This window comes from Suncus etruscus, chromosome 1, assembly GCF_024139225.1.
Source record: "Suncus etruscus isolate mSunEtr1 chromosome 1, mSunEtr1.pri.cur, whole genome shotgun sequence".
Classification (NCBI taxonomy): domain Eukaryota; kingdom Metazoa; phylum Chordata; class Mammalia; order Eulipotyphla; family Soricidae; genus Suncus; species Suncus etruscus.
The window spans coordinates 72,257,079-72,279,874 of NC_064848.1; the positions used below are offsets into that span (position 1 = coordinate 72,257,079).

The 22,796-nt window shown below is 38.8% G+C and overlaps 1 protein-coding gene and 1 non-coding gene across 2 annotated transcripts in view; one reads left to right on the forward strand and one right to left on the reverse strand.

Annotated features, from left to right (window-relative positions):
• Positions 1-22,796, forward strand: part of STX17 (syntaxin 17) — a 44,580-nt gene that overhangs the window by 3,142 nt on the left and 18,642 nt on the right. The window contains exons 2-5 of the mRNA XM_049770189.1: positions 3,986-4,051; positions 11,185-11,410; positions 20,204-20,319; positions 20,416-20,466. Coding sequence (XP_049626146.1) covers positions 3,986-4,051; positions 11,185-11,410; positions 20,204-20,319; positions 20,416-20,466 — 459 coding nt within the window. The remainder of the gene's footprint in view (positions 1-3,985; positions 4,052-11,184; positions 11,411-20,203; positions 20,320-20,415; positions 20,467-22,796) is intronic.
• Positions 4,560-4,666, reverse strand: LOC126025664 (U6 spliceosomal RNA). Its single transcript, XR_007501497.1, has one exon. It is a non-coding gene; the product is annotated as a U6 spliceosomal RNA (small nuclear RNA).

Sequence of the window (22,796 nt, forward strand, 5' to 3'; positions counted from 1 at the left end):
TTCCTTCTTTCCTTCTTCATTTCTTTCTTCCTTCTTTTTTTCTTCCTCTCTATCTTCCTTTCTTTTTTTCTTCCTTCTTTTTTTCCTTGCTTCCTTCCTGCCTGCCTTCCTTCCTTTGCCACTCTCCTTATTCTCTTTTCATCCTTTTAATTATTTATTTTTTATATTTGGACCTACACCAAGCACTCTGGGAGTTAGCTAGTGGCTAATTCCAGCTTAGGGTTTATCTTTGTTAGTGATTGACTGCATGCAAGGCAAGCACTTTAACCCTTGTTCTATCTCTCAGACCCTTCCTTCTTTCCCTCCCTCCCTCCCTCCCTCCCTCCCTCCTTCCTTCCTCCCTCCCTCCCTCCTTCCTTCCTTCCTTTCTTCCTTCATTCCTTCTTTCCGTCTTCTTGCCTTCCTACTCTCTTTCTCTTCCTCTCACTCTCTTGTGTCACCTCTTCCCCTCCTACTTCTCTTCCCTTCTCTCTTCCTTTTAATTTCTTTTTCATGCTCCTCTCCCTCTCTCTCTTCCTTCTACCTCCCTCTTCTGTTTTCCCATTTTTTCCTTTTGTTTTCTTTTGTTGTGTTATTGTATGTGTCTGTTTATAAAAGCCTATAAGCCTCTAACACTATGGGCTTTAACTGAGTAGTTACTAATATTTAAGAATGCTAATAGGAAATTGTGTGTGTGTATGTGTGGCACATCCATCCATCTGGTTGCCTTGTAGCTACTATCTTGTATCTACATGTAGCTGCTGTAGTGGTCCTTTCATCTTGCTTAGGTTGTCCCGCTTATTTCACCTGATGTGATTCTCCTAGCCTTTCCTCTCACCATTCACCCCGGTACAACTTAGCTTTTCACCTTTTCCAGGTGTGCCAAATCACTTGTGCAAGATATCCACATTCTTCCTACTTTCCAAGGTCATGTTAACATTGATTTCTCAACTAAACCTTTTACTGTATTCTTATGAACTTATACTTTTGGGTGGAATGGGTTGACTTTCGGGTGCTGCTTAAGTGTCCTTGGGGGATCCCATCTAACCAACTGATCTGGTGTTTAAACGAAAGGGCCTGAGGATGTGATGCTGCTCACGGCCTATGATTGTGGGAATACCTGGGCCATCCCTGGGGTCCTGGGGATCTCTAGAATTGCTTCAAGAGTGCTCAGGGACCATGTACTATCAGAAATGGAAGCCAGGGTGTGTGTGTGCTAGGCATGCACCTAACCACTGTACTAGTTTACAGCCCCTAAATTATTTTTTACATCATCTTTGTATCATCATCTTATTAGAATTGGAAAAGAGCAGAGATAGGTGTTTGTCTGCTCGATTGAGAATAAATTGATCACAGAAATGGTCCGGAGAGATCATAAGAATAGAAAGAAATTTAAGAACTTTTTTTGCACGTGGCTAACCTTGATTTGGTTCCCTGGCTCAATGAGAGTGATTGGGGGCACTGGAGGGATAGTAGAGCAGGTAGGGTGTTTACCTTGTTTGATCCCTAGCATCACATTTGGTTCCCCGAACCCACCAGGACTAATTCCTGAGTATGAGCTAGGAATAATCCTTGATGTCGGCTGGATGTAGCCCCCATATCAAAACAAACAAACCAAAAACGGTCAAAAAACAAATGAATCAAAAAGAGATTTGCTAATGACCAACCACTGACCATTGAGAAGGGCGTTTGTCTTGCATGTGACTGACATGGGTTTGATCTGGCACCATGTGTGGTCCCCTGAGCACCATACCAGATGTACAATTCTCCCATAAAATTTAGTAAAGCAGAAAGGTAATACAGACCTTGTAAGCTTCTAAATTAAACTCAGATTGTCTTCCTATTCTTTCTCTCCCCCCAACTCTCTTCCTCCCTGAACTAACTTGACATCACTGTGAGTAAAAGGGTTAAACTTGATATTGTGCTTGAGAGTTTGCTGCTATTAAGTCTGTGCTACATGACTATATTTATGCATGTACAAGGCTTAAGATTGCATCAGGGTTTTGTTAATTTTTATTTTATTTTTTGGTTTTTGGGCCACATCCAGCTGAGTTTGAGTAGGGCTTACTCCTGGTGGTAAGGGGACCATATGGGGTGTAAGGGATTGAACCTGGGCCAGTCATGTGCAAGGCAAGCACCCTACACACTGTATTATCTCTCCAGCCCCTGCATCACTTCTTTTAGAAGTCACTTTTACTGCAATATTGTCATTGGTTTTACAATCGATGAAATGTGTAGGACTTTTTCCATGGATTTCAGCTCATGAGTTAGATTATACCTTTTTCTTATAGTTACTCTTTCTAATTTAAATGCTAGGTATTTTACATTTTTCAATGTTATTCTTGTTCTTTTTGTTTTTCGTTTTTTTGCTTTTTGGGGTTCTTTTTTGGGTCACACCTGCTCAGGGGTTACTCCTGGCTCTACACTCTTGTTCTTTTTATCTTGTTGAATTATGGTTTTTCTTTTTCTTTTTTTTTTTTTAATTTTTAAAATATTTTTTGTTTGGGGCCACACCCAGCGGCACTGAAGGATTACTCCTGACTCTGTGCTCAGAAATCGCTCCTGGCAGGCTTCTAAGATTCAAACCACCATCGGTCCTGGGTCGGTCACTTGCAAAGCAAACGCCTTACCGCTGTGCTATCTCTCTGGCCCCAAACTGTGGTCTTTCATCTGTATGATTATTCCTTCTAGTTTATGTTAGCGGTAGATTTGGCCAATTATGCATTCATTGTTTTTAAGATACTGATGAAAAAAAACATTGGGCTGGAAGCAGGCAGCCCTCTGTTCTGTCACTGTTTCTCTAAATTCGTCCAAGCCAGCTCTCTGATACTCTCATACAGAAATTTCCCAAAGGTTTACTTTACGATTACATTCTGTAGTGAGTGTTTTGAAGGTATTTTCTTTTGTAAGAATTGGATCAATATTTGCTGGTCTCTGGGAGATTTTCCAATTCTTTGCAGTTCCTTCCAGATAAGCCAACATGTTTCCATGATCACGTTTGCAAGGTCTTTTGGTTCACTCAGATATAATTTCCCTGGATCTGTTTACTTGGGCTCATTTGAAATATGGCTTGGATTAATTTGAAAGTGTGTTCTTGTACTTTTCTTGGTTTCTCTTTTCATCTGAGTCATGTTTCTTGTAGACTTTTTTTTATGGGGAGGAGTTGACCCACATCTGGCAGTACTGAGTGACATCCATAACTCTGCTTAGAAGTGACCCCAGGTGGTGCTCAAAAGGAACATGTGTGGTGTTAGGGATTTGAACCAAAGTCCTGGCTGCCGCTACTTGCAAGACAAAAGATTATGAAGAATAAGGAAGAAAAGTATTTAAACATTTTTGTGGTAGTTTTTGTTTTTGTTCTTTTTTTTCCCCCCTTTGGCTACAGCTGGTTTACTCGGGGCTTACTCTTGGCTCTGCACTCAGGGCTCACTTCTGACCATGTTCAGGATCATGTTTAGCCCCTGAATCAAAACCCTGGTCAGCTACAGACAAAGCCAGCATCTTACTTGCTGTGCTATCTCCCTAGTCCACTTAGTTTTTTTTTACTTTTATAGTTTCTCATGCCTTTCTTGTACAAGTGGGACATTTTATAATTCTGTTCTTTCAGATTGTTTTTAACTTAACTATATTTAAATGTGTAACTAGCAAAGTTATGTTTGGTGTCGTTATTTACAACGGAAATACTTGTTTTATTTCAACCAAAAGCAGGATGTGATGTTATTTTCAAAACGCATTTTGTATTCTGCATGTATTCTGTACCATATTTTTTATGGTACTTGTCAAATAAAAAAAATTCTTAGTTATCAAGCTCATATATTTATTTTCCGAAACTCTGAAAGCTAAAAATTGCCTTGGTTTAAAAAATGAGGGAGGGAGAATATGTACTAAATATTCATTCTTGTTTAATACTGTACAATGTTCTTAATACAGTGCATCAAATGTGATAACTAGAAATAATTACTTTAGAGATTTAAAAAATTCAAAATGTCTCTCCCCTCTCATTTAGTATCAAAGATGCAGAATTTGGGACAAACTACATGAAGAACATATCAATGCAGGACGCACAGTTCAGGTAAGGCTATTCTGCGATTTTTAGTAAATCAAAAATGACAGCCTTAAGAAAAAAATTTGCTAAATCCTTTTATATGTCATGTAACTATTTTCTTTTTCTTTTTTTTTGTTTTTTGGGCCACACCTGATGGCACTCAGAGGTTACTCCTGGCTCTCTGCTCAGAAATTGATCCTGGCAGGCATGGGGGAACCATATGGGATGCCCGGATTTGAACCACCTTTGGTCCTGGGTTAACCGCTTGCAAGGCAAATGCCCTACCTCTGTGCTGTCTCTCCAGCCCCATAACTATTTTCTTTTTTCTTTTTTAAATATGGAACGCGGGGCCGGGCGGTGGCGCAAGAGGTAAGGTGCCTGCCTTGACTGCGCTAGCCTTGGACGGACCACAGTTCGATCCCCCGGTGTCCCATATGGTCCCCCAAGCCAGGAGCAACTTCTGAGCGCATAGCCAGGAGTAACCCCTGAGCGTTACCGGGTGTGGCCCAAAAACAAAACAAAACAAAACAAAAAAATAAATATGGAACGCTTCACGATTTTGCATGTCATCCTTGTGTAGGGTTCATGCTAATCTTCTCTGTATCGTTCCAATTTTAGTATATGTGCTGCCAAAGTGAGCACCCATAACTTTTTTTTTTTTTTTTTTTTTTTGGTTTTTGGGCCACACCCGGCGGTGCTCAGGGGTTACTCCTGGCTGTCTGCTCAGAAATAGCTCCTGGCAGGCACGGGGGACCATATGGGACACCGGGATTTGAACCAACCACCTATGGTCCTGGATCAGCTGCTTGCAAGGCAAACACCACTGTGCTATCTCTCCGGGGCCCCATAACTATTTTCTTAAGGGAACTTTTTCCTTTTGGGGCACATTTTTGCATTAGTTAAATGAGATACATATTTTTTTTTTTTTTTTTTTGGTTTTTGGGCCACACCCGGCGGTGCCCAGAGGTTACTCCTGGCTGTTTGCTCAGAAATAGCTCCTGGCAGGCACGGGGGACCATATGGGACACCGGGATTTGAACCAACCACCTTTGGTCCTGGATCGGCTGCTTGCAAGGCAAACACCGCTGTGCTATCTCTCCGGGCCCAAGAGATACATATTTTTAAGATTTTGATTCAAAGACTTATAGTTTTTTGTTACTTATTAATGAATTAATTAATTCCTTGCTTGGGATTGAAGCCTGGGTTTGACCATATCTGATCTCCTGAGCATCTTCAGGAGTGTTCCCTGAACATGGAGCCAAGAATATGCCCATGGTGGTCCCTTTTTCCCCCCAATAAATAAATAGTAAGAACTATCTTTTTATAGTCCACATAGTATCTTGCTTTAAAAGGAATTCTTAAGTTAGACATAGTCTAAATTGGCAATCTTATGTCTATGGCTGATGCATTTATTGTTCTGTTCAAGAATGTTATCTTGTTCTCTTAATATTGAGGAAAAAATTTCGGATGTTTTCTTTTGCATGTTTTAAATCTCTTTTAACATTTACTTATTTTTTGGGAGGCAGGGAAGGTTGGATTATACTCAGTGAAGCTCACAGCCCACTCCCCTAGTGATGCATGGGTTTTACTCCTGAATCTACACTCCAGAACCACTCCTGATGAGCCTGGAGGACCAATTGGATGCTGGGGATCAAACCTGGGTCAGCCTTCTGTACTATCTCCAACTCCTAATACTTAAATTTTTGATTCTTCTAGAATTAGTGGTTTGAGGGAGGGAAATATCAAAAATAATATGAATATTTTATCCTATTTGAAAGCCAGTATCTCACTGTTGACTAATTTGTGTGACTTAAATATCACATCTGTATGTATAGCTCTGTCATTGGTCTTTATATGTTATTCCACTGGTCAGTTGATCATTTCTGTATCAGACAGAGACAAGAGGTATTCAAGGAAGAGTATGGGCTTGAAGAACAAACTGGTAGATTGTACTCCCCCCCACCCAGCGCCCAGACCCCTGAGGTGCCGCCTCCCAGACTCCACTTCCCGCTCCTTCGGGAGCGCCGGTAGATTGTGCTTTTTAAAGGTATCCAAAAAATGTCAAGCATTGTCCATCATCTTCTCCAGTATTGCCTTTCTTGTCGCCACCAACAAATGGAGTCTAGTTCCTTTTCCCTTCTGTTGAGGCAGAAGTACTGCTTGACTTTGAAGGCTAAGTCAGAAAAGGCTGGTGACTTCCACTGGTTCTCAGGATGCTTGCTCTGGGGGAAGGCATAATGGAGCATGTCCAGCATCAGCCCAGCATTCATGAGCCCTGCATTCAGGATAGAGCCATTACCTGTAGGGGGCCCTGGTTTAACTCTTGGTAGCTTCTAGTCTTGGCTCAGCTCAGCAGTGTAAGCACTACCTTTAGGACTTCCAATGCCATTAACCCTTCAGATGCTGCAGCTTCAGTAGAAGTTTCAACCACATGAGAATCCAAGTGAGAACTAGTCAGTGGAGATCTTTCTAAATTCCAGTCTACAGACTCATTAACAAAATCACATGGTAGTTTCAGACCCTTTAGTTTGGGAGGAATTTAGTATATAATAGCAGATGACTGAATTGCATGCTTTAAAACTATTTTATTTATTGATTTCAATCTATTTCACTAATCTCAACTAATTCTTCACACTGTGTTTTTCTGTTTCTATTTTCTAACTTTTGGTGATGCATATAGAAGTGAGTTAATTTTATTTCTATATTCACTCTTTATTTATTTATTTATTTATTTATTTATTTATTTATTTATTTATTTTTGTTTTTGGACCACATCCTCCAGTGCTCAAAGTTTACTCCAGGCTCTGTGCTCAGGGATCCCTCCAGGTGAGGTTTGTGGATCATTTAGGTTGTTGGATGTTGAGCCCACTGGGTTACCTGCATGAAAGCAGCTGCCTTGCCTGCTGTACTGCATCTATGGTCCAGTTTATTTTAATACATATATCTTAAGATCTTTTTTTTTTTTTTTTATATCTTAAGATCTTAACTCACCTCCTCGTTACTATGATTCTTTGTTGCTGTTATTGCAATGACCAGTAGTTACAGACTTGTTTGCAATGCTTGCTGGTGGTCACATGCTTTATATGTGGTGCTAGGTCTCGTGGTCATAGAACAGTGCCACTGGAATTACATTTTGTGTGTGAGTGGTGTGTGTGTGTGTGTGTGTGTGTGTGTGTGTGTGTGTGTATGTGTGTGTGAGCCTGTTGATGGCGATGTTGAAGTAAGCGTGATCCACTACTATTAATATGTTAGTGTAATAGTTAATGTAAGGAATCGTACAGAATTACTTTAATTAACTATAAATCTGGAACCTTTAATAATTATATGATGTCAAGAATGTGTTTGCTCTGAGTTATTTAAATGTTTACCATTGAACTTGAGTTTTGTGTTTGGTTTTCTGCTGTATACAATTTTAATTACATGTTGTAAAACACATTAGGAATCTTTAAGTCAATATTTAGCAGAGGCAAATATATGCATAGCCACTCTTTTAATCATTAGCTTTTTTTTATAATTTTAATTAACTCAGAATAATTTCTTTCCCAGTTCTCAGTATAGTTAAGTTTACAGTTAATAATATTTTTTACCCTCAGAAAGGAATTTCAGAGCTGAATGGATAGTACAGAGATTAAGACACTTATCTTGCATGTGGCCAACTAGAGTGAGATCTATAGTACACCGTATTGTCCTCTGAACAAAGAGCCAGCAGTGTGACCTGAGCATTTGATCCCCTACACATAACACACATTCAGGACTAGAAAAATAGTACAGGGATTAAGGTGCTTGCCTTTGGTTTTTGGGTCACACCTGGCAGCACTCAAGGGTTACTCCTGGCTCCATGCTCAGAAATCGCCCTTGGCAGGCACAAGGGGGACCATATGGGATGCCGGGATTCGAACCACCATTCTTCTGCATGAAAGGCAAATGCCTTATCTCCATGCTATCTCTTCGGCCCACAAAATTCAAATTTGATATAAACTATATACTTAGAGATGGGAGAAGCTCAAAATCTCTAAGAAAGACAAAGGAAATTCTACCAAGGCCCAGAAAAATCAAAGTGCTCAAAACTAGTAACAAGAAAATTGAAAAACAGATGTATTACATATATAGAGAAATATTGTAAAAATTTCATTGGGAATACTGCCAAAGAAGAAGACAACTGAACATTTGTAAAATATTGAAAGGAAAAACAATCTATATAGATCTTGATACCAGCAAATTTTTTTTTTTTTTTTTTTAGAAAATAAAAGCTGGAGAGATAGCATGGAGGTAAAGCATTTACCTTGCATGCAGAAGGTCAGTGGTTCGAATCCCAGCATCCCATATGGTCCCCTGAGGCTGCCAGAAGCTGTTTCTGGGCATAAGAGCTAGGAGAAACCCCTAAGCACTGCTGGGTGTGACCCAAAATCCAAAAAGAAAGAAAAAAAAAAGAAAAGAAAAGAAAAGAAAAGCCAAAAAAGGTTTTCCAGATATAGAACAACTGAAGGAGTTTAGCTGTACTGAACTACAGTTTAACACTACTCCAAGACATGTTCAAGAGAAGTGTTGCAAGCAGTAGTAAAAGGATGCCAGACAGAAAACTAGGTTTCTACAAGGTTATTAAGCATAAGCAGAAAAGTGAGTGACACCAGTAAATAGATATTTTCCCTTAATGTATAAATTTGTTTAGAAAGAAAATTGATTACTTCAGCATCATTTGGGGCTGGGACAAAGCATAAAGGGTTAGAGTGCATGCATGTGGAAATAAATCTAGGGTTTATCCTGGAGCACCAGGGGGCAATGACCCCAGAATACAGGGCTGGGAGTAGCACCCCCACCCATCCTAGCACTAAGGTTTGGCCCCAAACCAACCAAAAACCCATTAGACATTATGTACATTATGAAGTGTACAACACACACATAAAAGTAATTCCATGACAATTTCATGAAGATGTTGTGAGAAGGAATGCTTGTATAATCAAAATTTCTTTGTGCATATGTGGGATAGGGGTACAGTATGTGTCACACTCTGCAGTGTTCAGAGTCTATCTCCTAGCTCTCTTTTTAAGAGTGATTCCTGGTGGTGTTCAGGGGGCTACATCTAGTACCAAGAGGCAAGTGTTTTACCCCTGTACTATCTCTGGCCCAGTTTCTTAAACATACGCATGGATAGCATAATGTGTTCAGAGCCAGTGATGTTCAGGTTTACTCCTGGCTCTACACTCAGGTGGTTCATGGAGGGCCATGTGGGATACCAAGGATTAAACCTGCGTCAGCCACATGTAAGGCAAGCCCCCTACCTGCTGTACATACTCTATAGCCCAAATCTGCATTTTACTGTAATTTTACCTTAAGTTCTTCAAACATTTTTTTCTGCCCCCTAACTTTTTACTTAGGACTCCAATTCTACATATGTTGTGCTGGTTGAAGTTGCCTCACTGCTCACTGATACTGTTCAAAGTTTTAAAGATTGTTATTTTCTGTGTTTCATGTGGGATCTTGACAATAAGATGTTCCAGCTTTCTTTTAAGTATGTTTCTCACACCTCTTTTAACTTTGAATAGTTCTCCTTAATAGAGAATCAGAAGTAAAACAGGAGTTAAGGATTCCTGCTTTCTCGGCATCATCTGTTACCATTACACCATCTGCCCCAAGCAGTAGGTCTGAACCTTCTTTCTTGCTCTTCTTGCTCTACTTGTATTTTTCAAATTTCTTTTATTGTTCTTAACATTTTTCACCAGCCTCCGCTCATTCTGGGTTTTGCTTATGTGATTCTCTTCGTTTCACACCACTCTTTTGTATTTCATATTCACGTGTCTTTCTTTTCATCCTTCCAACCTTGTTAAAAACAAGTCTCTTAAAATTCTGAACTTATCATAGAACTCCCTATATAACCATATTGGAGTTAAGATTAATTTGTCTTTATGGCATAAGAGCTTTTTAGAAACTTTTTCTTTTGTAAAGATCGTGAGTAAACCCTGAACACTGCTGATAGTGGCCCCCAAACCAAAAAACCAAAAACAAAAAAAAAAAAAACAAACTTTTTTTTCCTCAGGGAAAAATGTCAGGGATTATTCCTGACTTTGCACTTAGGAATTATTCCTAATCATTCTTGGGGGACCATATGGCATACCGGAGATTGAACCCAGGTCAGCCATGTGTAAGGCAAGGACCCTATGCACTGTGCTATTTGCTTCATGCCCTAAATAAGCACCTTTTTTAAAGACTCAGGAATTTACTATGGGAGTGGAAACATTGGGACATTCTGGTAGAGTGTATGGTTCTAGAAAGTTTTATATATGAAACCATACCATAAATAATTTTGAAAACCACAATGTCTAAAATAAGAGTAAAATCCAACAAAATAAAAGGCTCAGGGATTTTTTAAATGTATCTTTTTTCTTGGACTATTAGCCCCATTTATCCCACCTTTGGTGGGATGATAAACATCTGTTCTACCAACAACTTCATGCACAACCTACCGCTTCACTTTGACCCTCCTGCTCATTTCCATTATGTGCTTGATCTAACTCCCCATAATCCCTAGAACTTACTCAGCTTATTAAGAAAAAATATATTGCATTTTTAGACTATTTAAATTTTTGCTTTTGTGCCACACCCAGTGATGTTCAGGATTTACCCCTGGCTCTGAGCTCACTGATTATTCCTGGTGGGGCTTGGAGATTATAGGGTACTGGGAATCGAACCTGGATCAGTTGCAATAGGATACTTATCCTACGCACTGTACACTATACAATTGCTCTGACTGCAGAAGAAATTTATTAATAGCATAGATGCCATGTAAAATAGAAATGTATTATATAGGTAGATATCTATATAGATCTAGGTCTAGATATATCTATATAGATATCTGTATATCTTTATTTCTTTTTTGTTTTGTTTTGTTTTTGGGTCACACCCAGCAGCACTCAGGGGTTACTCCTAGTAGACCATAAGGGATGCTAGGATTCAAACAACCATCCTTCTGCATGCAAGGCAAACACTCTACCTCCATGATCTCTCTCCAGCCCCACCTTTCTATTTATATATATCTATCATATATATCTTCTATAAAAAGTACTTATGTATGTACTTATCTATTCACTATAATTATTACTAGTTACTCCTAAAAATAGAAGTACCTTATACTAAGAAGTTGTGGTTTTGATTTATTTTAAAAGCAACTTCGCTCCAATATCAGAGAAATGGAGAAGCTCTGTTTGAAAGTTCAAAAGGATGACTTAATACTTCTGAAGAGAATGATAGATCCTATTAAAGAAGATGCAGCAGCAGCAACAGCAGAATTTCTTCAACTCCATCTGGAATCCGCAGAAGAACTTAAGAAACAATTTAATGATGAAGCAACTTTATTTCAGCCTTCTCTGAGCAGATCCATGACTGTTGGGGGTAATGTATTCTAATGAGGTCTTTCTCTTGATCAAGACATTGTAAGGAATAAAATAACAGTTCATTGTACAAATATTGCAGATAGCACAAATCACTAGGTAACTTCCTTTTCCAGTTTGCTGAGTTTTTGTTTCTTCTTTTTGGGCCACACCCAGCAATGTTCAGGGGCTTCATAAAAATTATGAGGCTTTGCTATATAAAATAGAAGTTCAGGGTGTCTGTCTTACATATCTGTTTATTTAAAATCATTAAAAATTTTTCCTAAGGAGAATGTCATCCAGATCTGCAGAATATTCTTCACTTATTTCCATAAGCAAGAGAAGCCAAATCAGACATAACATTTTTTTTTGTTTTTTTATTTTACTGGTTTTCTCCACATTGGATGGTGCTCAACATGTACTGCTGACTCTATGCTCAGGGGTCAGTCTTGGTAGACCTCAGAGTACTTTATGGGGTGCTAGGGGATCAAATCCAAATCAACTGAGCAAAGCAAGCACCCTATCTGCTATACTATTGTTCCTACCCCAAGCATATATTTTTCCTAAATGTTCTGGTTTCTTCAAGGGGTATTAAAAAATTCCTATGAAATCAGTCATTATTTAGGTCCTTAGGATTGATTGATACTTATTGTTTACATTTATAGTAGTGTCTTTAATAAGGAATTAGAAAAATAATTACTTACTTAATGCATCTCTTATTTCAAAGCAATTGAATAGTTTTTATCTTCAATCTTAAAGGCATTGAGCCTCAAAACTGACAAAAGGTTTTTCATATTTGAGCTATTTAATAGAACTCTTAAATCCAAATTTTCTGACTCCCAAAAGTAAAAAAACAGAAGTGTCTTGGCGTTTTTTAAATGAACAATTGCTGTCCTTTTTTTTTCCTTCTGGCTTGGGGTTTCACCTTTATTTTGAATATATGCTACCTTTTTATAATCCTTCTAAGCTGTCTTTAATTCTTGCAAGGGTCCTCAAACTTTTTAAACAGGGGGCCAGTTCACTGTCCCTCAGACCATTGGAGGGTCTGACTATAGTAAAAAAACTTATGAACGAATTCTTATGTACACTGCATATATCTTATTTTGCAATGAAGAAACAAAACAGATACAAATATAATATGTGGCCGGCGGGCCATAGTTTGAGGACCACTGCTTTAGAGAGAAGTGGGATATAAATAAATTAGAACTTAGAATAGAATCTAAGTAACCACTTAGATTGCAACCACTTTACCAATTATTCTCTCTTCACTTATTAGGAGACCATTAGTACATTTTTCATAAATATGAATGAATATCTTTCTAGAGACAATTTTATCATTTCAAATGTGCTCAAGTCACTTAGTCCATTCTGAATATATCCAGTAGCTAAAATATTTTGAGAAGGAAATATTAGCAGTCAATCCATATTTGAAGTATGTATGGGAAGAAAGCCTTTTGATATTTAAGGGTTTTTATTTATATCATTCGGATATGGTTACCGCAGTCATACTCAAGAGGCTGAGTGATGTTATCATCTAGTGCATACTGATTCTCTGTGCAGTTACTCAGAGAGATTGGACTTTGTGATCCCCTGTGGTTAAGAGGCGTCTCATTTACCCAGATTTTGTGGAAATTGTGATGATAGTAATAATTCTGGAAGTAATAAGCTGGATTTCTGAATGGCTGACAACGCTGTTTTTGCTTTGAATTGCACATCACAGAGAATTTCCTAGCAAACAAAAATTTTGACTTTTGAGTGTTCTCTTACAATCTGATAGTTTTATAATTATTTGCATCTTATAATTGCTTTTTAGTGTTTCCAGAACTGTTCAGGATCAGCAAATTTGGATTTATTTATCATCAACAGTATTGGGTGGAGGGGTGATAGAAGAAGGCAGTTTACCCATTTTTCTGACAATTAGTTTCTCTGTAGGAAGTTGTTATTTAAAAAAAATTGTTGGCAAATTTGAATGTGTCAAAGGAAATTAAAAAGATTGGGGCAAAGCTAGAGAATGAGGAAGAAGAAATTGTGGGTGAAATTCATTTTCCTAGTCTGTTGAGTCCAAACTTCTCAATTCATGGGACACCAGGTTACCTCAAGATCTAATCAGTTACTGGTAGGCAGGGATAAACCACTAAATTAATTTTCTGAAACTAGTGCTGTTTTGATTGAAATTGTTATTCCACTTTTAAAATGACCTACTTCAGTTATTCCTAGAACTGTGTAGAATTTCAAATTCTGAGTGGTCTGCTGGTCATATTGTGCTTTGATTTTGAATCCATTGTCAGAATAAAATGAACTGTTTCATCAAGTGCCTGACTAATCTCCAAGTGTGAGATTGCCTTAAGTCCAGAAATATTAGCATAATTGAGAGGATGGGAAAGAGGTGGCATAATGAAAAGAAAGCAGCCAATTTACTTAAGACTTTAATAGTGGCATAGAAATTGGGTTTACTCCATATGTGGTCTCTTTTAGCTATAGACTCTTCTGTCATTCTACATATTTTTATCCCATGCTCTCTGGTTTTTCCTTATTTTTTTTTACTTTAGCTACTCATTATAGTAGTGACAGCCTATACAGGAAAAAAATGTGTTTTATTTGCATAGAAGTGCCTTAAAATACTTTTTCCTGTAAAAATTCAATCTGATCCGAAATAAATTGGTTGGAAACAGCAGCAGAGATTCAGGATTAGTGTTTGCCACATTTCCATGAGTGAGATCAAAATACAAAAATAGTTTTTCATTTACAGATAGAAATAACAAGTGGAATAGGACGTTTTATGTTCTGTGGAGAATGAAAGAAGCTTATTAAGTTTAAGGGGGGAAGCTGTGATGATTTTGCTTTTTCTTTTGTCCGGATTCAGACAGTTCCTCAAGCACATCTCTTTGCCAATCTTGTTTGATCTGAGAAACTCCCTCTGTCTCTCTTGTGAGTCTAGTTTCATTTTAGCATATTACTTCCCACCAAGAGAAGTGATGAGCCTACAAATTTGATTTGTATTTAGGAGGGTATAGAAAACCCTATGGAGTGAACCAGTGCTTCTCTTCAGCTTTGTATTTCTTACTCCCCATCCAGCACACATATTTCTTTGGTGGAATAGAAACAGAATCTTATTACATTTTAAACAAATAGTCACAAGAGAAAGAATTCCAGACTTAAAACGTTGAAACTCCAGGCCAGCACATTGAATTTGATGAAATATTAGATTATATCATAGGGATATATATATATACATATATATATATACATATATATGTATAGACTGAACAGTTTTGTGAAACCTGTTGATGGTTGTCTGACTCAGAGAGGTGTTTTCTGTCAGTTTTAATTTTTAAAATCCCCATTGTAGATAAATTAAGTCAGACTTTAGAGTGCATTTTATGCATGTAGATGATTAGAAGATTAACTCCACTATGTTTCAGCTGTTAGAATATGAAAACTTTCAAGTAATTATTTTGAATTAACCGACAATAAAATTTTTGCTAATGCAATGGAAACTTCTGACATATTGTGTTGTAATTATTGGTAGAAGAAACATTTCTGTGTTTGAAGTTTGGGGAGAGAGGAAAGAAAAGAATATTTGGATGTATATACAGGGAAAGTCTTGTGTTCATTTTATTAAGCTCATTTCTACCTTTAACAAAAACATTGTTTTAAGTTCACATAAAAAATAAAGGTCTAAAATCAAGAGTTGAAAAAAGCAGTGGTAAGTGTATATGAATACTCTTCTCACACTGCATTTGCTTGCATGTCAATAGAGCTTTATGAGATTATTGTCATAGAAAGCAGTTGTAGTTTTGATTCTGTGGAGAGAATAAGAAGTCCTCAGCCTTCTTTCCTGTATCCATAACTTGTTTCAGTGTTTTGCCCTATCATGTTTGAAGCAGTTTATGAATGTTCAAAATGAATAGACGATAGCCAACTTAGTGATTTTTTTTAATACAAGCTGTAATGAATTATGAAATTAACCAGTTTCTTTTCTTAATTGTCAGGCATGCTTTGAATTGATTAGTGATGTTCAGAGTTGTAAGTTTAAAGCAGGATTTTCATGGAAGATAAACAGATTCCTTTGTTCTAAGATTCTATTTGAACTGAGATGCATACGCAGTTTGGTTTCAAATGAGAGATGAATGACTTAAACATTTCTTGTTTGTTGCAGAAGGAAATCTTTTAAGTTTTCTTAAAATGTCAAGCTTTTCCCATACCTTCATTTCTTGATGAAGAACCTATGTACAGAAATTTTGTAATAGCCTGGCATGCTTTATTCATATTCTATTTAATAGTACAAAAAAGTATGGATTAAAAAATACCTTGAGGAACTGGAGAGAAGCACAGGGGTGAGATGCTTGCTTTGTAATCACTTGATTTTGGATATGGCTCTGAGACCACATATCTTCTGAGCCCCACAAGTAGTGATCCTGAGCTCAGAGCAGGAGTATCCTATGGGTACCACTCAGTATAACCCCAAAATAAAAAAATTTTTTTTTGAATGGGCTTAATGTTTATAAAGTTCCTCTTTTTTCTTTTAATTTTTTAAAAAATTATCTTTATTTAAACACCGTGATTACAAATATGATTGTAGTTGTATGATTACAGTCATGTATAGAACACCCCCCTTCACCAGTGCAAGATTCCCACCATCAATTTCCCAGATCTCCCTCCTCCCCACCTCACTCACACCCGTACATGAGACAGGCTTTCTATTTCCTTCATTCATTCACATTGTTATGATAGTTTTCAGTGTAGTTATTTCTCTAATTGCACTCATCACTCTATGTGGTGAGCTTCATGTCATGAGCTGCACCTACATGGGTAGATGGAGGGAAATAAGGGTTGGGACTGAGGCAGTAAAAGATTAGATATGAGCTTTGTAGGGCAGTATCACGGTCACAATACAAGATGGATATTATGCATATATAAACTATATGCATACAATACTATCAATAGGAGACCAAGGAGAAAAAATTTTCAGTGTCTGTCCCAACATAAACCAGTACTAGAACGGCCCGCCCTCCTCCCGAAGCGCATTCCCATTATAGTAGGGAGAGGTAGGGGGAAAGCCTGATGACCCCTATAGAGTCCACCTGGACTGGCACCCAGGGAAGGCCTGGAGTCCAGGGGAGAAAGAGGGGGATGGCTGGGGGCCTGCCAAGCATCTCAGCACTCCCCAGGCTAGGGAGAAGGCCTCTGGCATGGGGATTCCCCAAAACCCATATCTGGCAAGAGCTGGTCTCCAGAATCAAGGAGGAAACCGGAAGCCAGATATCTTCCCTCCCTCCTCCCCATGCACCTCTCCTCTGGAGTACGGAGGGAGGGGGGAAGCCTGAGGACCCCTAAGAGTCCACCTGAACCCAATTCTGGCCATCTGAGCTGGCACCCAGGGAAGGCCTCTTTACATCTGGTGTATTTATGATAACATTTGACAAAATCATCATTATTCACCATTACTGAAGTTGTGCTTCTTACTACAACAGGAATCATTAGTAGAAGGAAAGCCTTAGAATTATTTGATTAATTAATTAATTAATTAATTTGGTTTGTGGGTCACACGCAGCAGTGCTCAAGGGTTACTCCTGGCTCTGTGCTCAGAAATTGCTCCTGGCAGGCTCGGGGGACCATCTTGGATGCCTGGATTCGAACCACTGTCCATCCTGGGTGGCTGCGTGCAAGGCAAACCATCCTACCGATGTGCTATCTCTCCAGCTCCCTGATTCATTTATTTTTGAATGAAGTGGAAAAAATGGAAGTATCTTGAAATACTGGATAAATTACTCATCTTTTAAATATTTGTAGAAGACCAGATTAAACTTTAAATCTATTTTTAAGATAGGGAAGTAAGGGGTCGGAGAGATAGCATGGAGGAGGGGCATTTGCCTTGCATTCAGATGGACGGTGGATTGAATCCCGGCATCCCATATGGTCCCCAAGCCTGCCAGGAGTGATTTCTGAGCTTCTGGGGTTGCTCCTGGCAATTCCAAACTCAGGAATTACTCTTACCAGTGCTCATTGAGCCATAGGAGATGCTAGGGAATAAATCTAGGTTGGTCACATGCAAGGCAAGCATCCTACCCGTGGTACTATCCTTCCTGCACTCCATTTTTTTTTCTTATCACAGATAACAAAGGTAGGCTTTGAAGGTAAACTGCTCGTAATTGTAGGCTTAAAAGAACACTGATTTAATACAAGTGAAGAGGGATAAAGTAGAACAGTAAGAAACATTTAAAATTGTAATTAATGACTTATTATAAGAGTAAATTAGTTGTCCTGTGCCATTATGTTATTTTTCTGCTTAGAACCCATCAGTGTTTGCCTCTGTGTGCCAGATAAAGTTCAGAGTAACAGGCTTGCAAAGCCTTCTCACCATCTCTGGTGACACACTTGTAACTATGCTTTTGACTTCTAGCTTTGTAGTCAGATCATTCTGGTGACTTTATTTTGAGCTACACTGCATTTTTTAGAAGGATTTTTTAAATCTACTTATATATTTATATATTTAGGTTTATGAGCCACACCCTGCAGTACTCAGGGGTTACTTCAGGCTCTGCATTCAAAAATCACTCCTGGCAGGCTTAGGGGGCTATGTGGGATGCCGAGGATCGAATCCGGGTCGGCTTCGTGCAAGGCAAATGCCCTACCCACTGTACTTTCGCTCTGACCCCCACATTGCTATTTTTTTCCTCTGTACTCTCTCTACCTTACTAACTTCCTCTTCCCTATGGAATAATCTCACAAATTATTCACCACACCAAACTGATCAGGTGCCACCACCCACTTAATGGGTGCTGTTTGCCAAGGCATTCTGTTTGCTTTTTTAGTATTGTTGCACTTCTAGACTATAAGGTTCCAGAAAGCAACTGCTTTGCATTATTCTATTCCACATCTCTGGTTTCATTGGGCACTGTACCTAGCAGCAGTTTAGGTAACTCTTACTGGTAGGATTTTGGGCTTGAAGTAAAGAAGGCCAAAAGGGAAGTTGGCCTTGGGAATATCTTCTTTCCATTCCCATTGTCTCTGTCCTGGAGCAGACCTTTATCTTTAGACATATTGGCTGATGGCTTTGCACCTTTCAACTCCACCCTCAATCTGCTTCCACACTACAGCTTTAATTGTCCTCTTTATGGCAAGCAGCCTTCAACTCCTTTGAAGAGTCTGTATTCATCATCGGAGACAGACCAAGCTCTTAAATAGAGGAGAGTGGTATGAATAGCGTCCCCTCAGTTGTCTAACCTAGCCCTTTAGTTTTCTCTTGTTTTTAGTCTTTGCCTCACCTGTACTGAGCTTTGATCAGAATCCAGACCTGTGCATATATCATTGCCTCCAACCATACTATTTTGCCTCACCTACTGCCCTTGCACCTGTAATTTTTGGTTATAGAAACTTAAGCTGTGAAATCTTTTCAGTCCATTAAATACCATCACAAGTCTTTATTAAATACTTCTCTGCCACACTCACAGAGCTTCTCATGCTTACCATAGCTTCAGTTTATATCAGAGAATACTGACTTTAACTGTCTTTATACCATATTATATAGTCAATCTCATTACTTACAGCAGCAGGAACAATGGCAGTAGTGGTGACTATTTGTTAAGCACTTATATCAGAGATACTCACACATACCTATGTAATAGGTACAGAACAATATAAGCATCATCCGGGTTTTGTTTTGCTTTTTGCACTGAAGACATGGGTCTTTAAAATGACTCTCAGGGCCAGAGAGAGGTAGTACAGGCGCTTGACTTGCATACAGTTAATCCAGGCTGAATCCCTAATACCCTCTGTAGTTCTTTGAACCTGCTAGGAGCACAAGCCAGGAGTAACCCCTGAGCACTGCCCAAAAGAAAAATGACTCTAATGAGAAGGGTGACTCCATACAAAAAGATAGAACCTTTTGGTAATAGATTTTTTTCTATTGTTAGCACCAATTTGACTAACTTTTATTAATAAAAACCCATCACTTCAGGGCCAGAGTGATAGTAGAGGAGGTGAAGCACTTGCATTGCTGTGGTTCAGGTCAGAGAAAACCTGACCCTGGTTTGACTTTTAGCACCATCAGGGACCACTCCTAAGCACAGAGCTAGAAATAGCACACACACCCCAGCACACTGGGGTGTGACCTCCCTCTCCCCCTCCAAATATCCCAAACTGCCCTTCCCCCCAAGTTCCATCACTTCCCTGCATCTCATGCCTTCTGAATCAGATATTTATTGCTAAAGTAGCCAAAGGAAAAGACTAATTATTATTTAGCAGTTGAAACAGTCACACTGGAGGGGGGGGGGGCAAAAAATAAATAAATAAAACTATAACACCTATCTCTGCCAGATGTCTGATACATTAGCCCAATAGAATAGTCATCCTGTCCTGCAGTTTATCTTCTACCCCTAGTCAAGTTAATCAGATTTGGTAGATAATAATTGTATTCCTTGATTCGAAAAGATAAGATTTTGTAGAATAGGGGGCCTGAGTGGTGGTGCAAGCAGTAGGGCATTTGTGTTGCATGCGCTAACCTAGGATGGACCGCCGTTTGATACCCAGGCATCCCATATGGTCCCCAAGCCGGGAGCTATTTCTGAGTAACCCCTGAACGTCACCAGGTGAGGCCCCAAAACAAACGAACAAAAAAAGATTTTGTATAATAAAAATATTATTTATGAATTTATCAGAGAACAGTTTGCCTGTGGATATTTACATTTTTCTAGAATAATCAATTTACTTTTTTAACCTGACTTACTTGAGTCAGCATTTTTGGTGGCAGTTGTTTGATGGAATTCATTCTTGCTCTTGCCTTCTAACAAAGCTGCTAAACTTGTTCATCCAGAAACCTTTCATGCTGCTGAATCTGATCCTGAACCTCAGAGTTTGACTCAAGTCTATGCATTGCCTGAAATTCCTCGAGATGAAAATGCTGCAGAATCATGGGAAACCTTAGAAGCGGTAAGTTCAAAACCTTTTGTTTTGTTTTGTTTTCCTTTTGGTAACTGGGCGGCCTTGAAAATACTTAACTTCCTTTTTGTCTTTTTCTTTTTAAAGAGCTTAATTGAACTTAGCCAGCTGGTCACCGATTTCTCTCTCCTAGTTAATGTAAGTATGTCGCTCTTTTGAGGTCAGAATTACTGGGTGACAGGATAAAGGCTTTCACCTATCACTAGGCTTTTGACTATTGACAGGATAAAGGCTTTCACCTATCACTAGGCTTTTGACTATTATTTTGGTTTATTTTTTAGGGGGTCACACTTGGAAGTGCTTGGGGAGTTCTCCTGGCTCTATGCTTGGAAGCCCCTCTAAGAAATGCTAGTGGTCACAGGTGGGAGTGAGTGAAGGGGTGTCTGAGAACAACAACAGTGAGATGGCATAGAGAAGAATCTGGCCCCTTGGGAGCAACAAGTACTGCAGGGTAACCAAAAAGCAAGGTACCAGGGGCAAACCAAGAAGAGAGGGTGAGAGCCAGGCTGAAGACCAAAGGAACTCAATACCAAATTTTATTTAGTTTTTTCTGTAGTCATTAGGAAACCCAATAGAGACTTTTTAAACAGGTCAGAATAATGAGACTCAGCTTGTGTCTATGAAAGATCTCTTGATAGTATGTCTGTTCGGTCTTAGGAAAGGGGAAATTGTACACTGGGTAGCCTTAGGAGTCAACTGAGGAAATATGTTAAGAACATTGCAATACAGCTATAAAAGAGAAAGGACAACGGAGAGGTATTTCTAAGAAAGTCGAATAGTATAGAAGAGTCAAAGATAAGAAACATTCTTCCTAATTGGGGAGCTCTGAAGAAAATTGACAGATTATTAACACAGACTACCAAATATAAAGTAGATTTCATGGAAAATAGAATAAAAATTTCGGTCATTTTTTTCTAAATTATTTTTCTTCAGTTTTGGGGGTTGTTTTTGGGCCACACATGGCAGCGCCATTTGGGGCCATTCCTGGTTCTGTACTCAGGAATCACTCCTAGTAGTGCTTGGGGAGATCATCTGGGATGCCAGAGATCAAATTCAGGTTGGTCACATAAAAGGCAAGAGCCTTACCCACTGCACTATTTCTCTGGACCCCCTCCCAATTATTCTTATTTTACTTCGCTAATTATGAGGAGGTTAGAGTATGAACATACATTTTTGTACACACTGGTATGAACCTATTTCTGCTCATATATCATCTATCTAGATTTTATTCTTGTTCTTTTTTCTGTCTTTGTTGTTTTTTTTTACATATATTTTATTTACACACCTTGATTACATACATGATTGTGTTTGGGTTTCAAATCATGTAAAGAACACCACCATCACCAGTGCAACATTCCCAATGTCCTAAATCTCCCTCCTCCCCACCCAACCCCTGCTTGTACTCTAGACAGGCTTTCTATTTTCCTCATACATTCTCATTATTAGGATAGTTCAAAATGTAGTTATTTCTCTAACTAAACTCATTCCTGTTTGTGGTCAGCTTCATGAGGTGCGCTGTAACTTCCAGCCCTTCTCTCTTTTGTGTCTGAAAATTATTATTGCAAGAATGTCTCATTTTTCTTAAAACCCATAGATGAGTGAGAGCATTCTGTGTTTTTTTTCTCTCTCTCTCCCTGACTTATTTCACTCAGCATAAAAAATTCCATGTACTTCCATGTATAGGTAAATTTCATGACTTCATCTCTCCTGACAGCTGCATAATATTCCATTGTGTATATGTACCACAGTTTCTTTAGCCATTCATCTGTTGAAGGGCATCTTGGTTGTTTCCAAAATCTTGCTATGGTAAATAGTGCTTCAATGAATATAGGTGTAAGGAAGGAATATTTGTATTGTATTTTTATGTTCCTAGGGCATATTCCTAGGAGTGGTATAGCTGGATTGTATGGGAGCTCAATTTCCAGTTTTTGGAGGAATCTTTATATTGCTTTCCAAAAAGGTTGAACTAGACGGCATTCCCACCAGCAGTGGATAAGAGCTCCTTTCTCTCCACATCCCCGCCAACACTGCTTGTTCTCATTCTTTGTGATGTGTGCCAATCTCTGTGGGGTGAGGTGGTACCTCATAGTTGTTTTGATTTGCATCTCCCTGATGATTAGTGATGTGGAGCATTTTTTTATGTGTCTTTTGGCCATTTGTATTTCTTCTTTGTCAAAGTGTCTGTCCATTTCTTCTCCCCATTTTTTGATGGGATTAGATGTTTTTTTTCTTGTAAAGTTCTGTCAGTGCCTTGTATATTTTGGAGATTAGCCCCTTATCTGATGGGTATTGGGTGAATAGTTTCTCCCACTCAGTGGGTGGCTTTTGTATCTTGGGCACTATTTCCTTTGAGGTGCAGAAGTTTCTCAGCTTAATATATTCCCATCTGTTAATCTCTGCTTTCACTTGCTTGGAGAGTGCAGTTTCCTCCTTGAAGATGCCTGTAGTCTCAATGTCCTGGAGAGTTT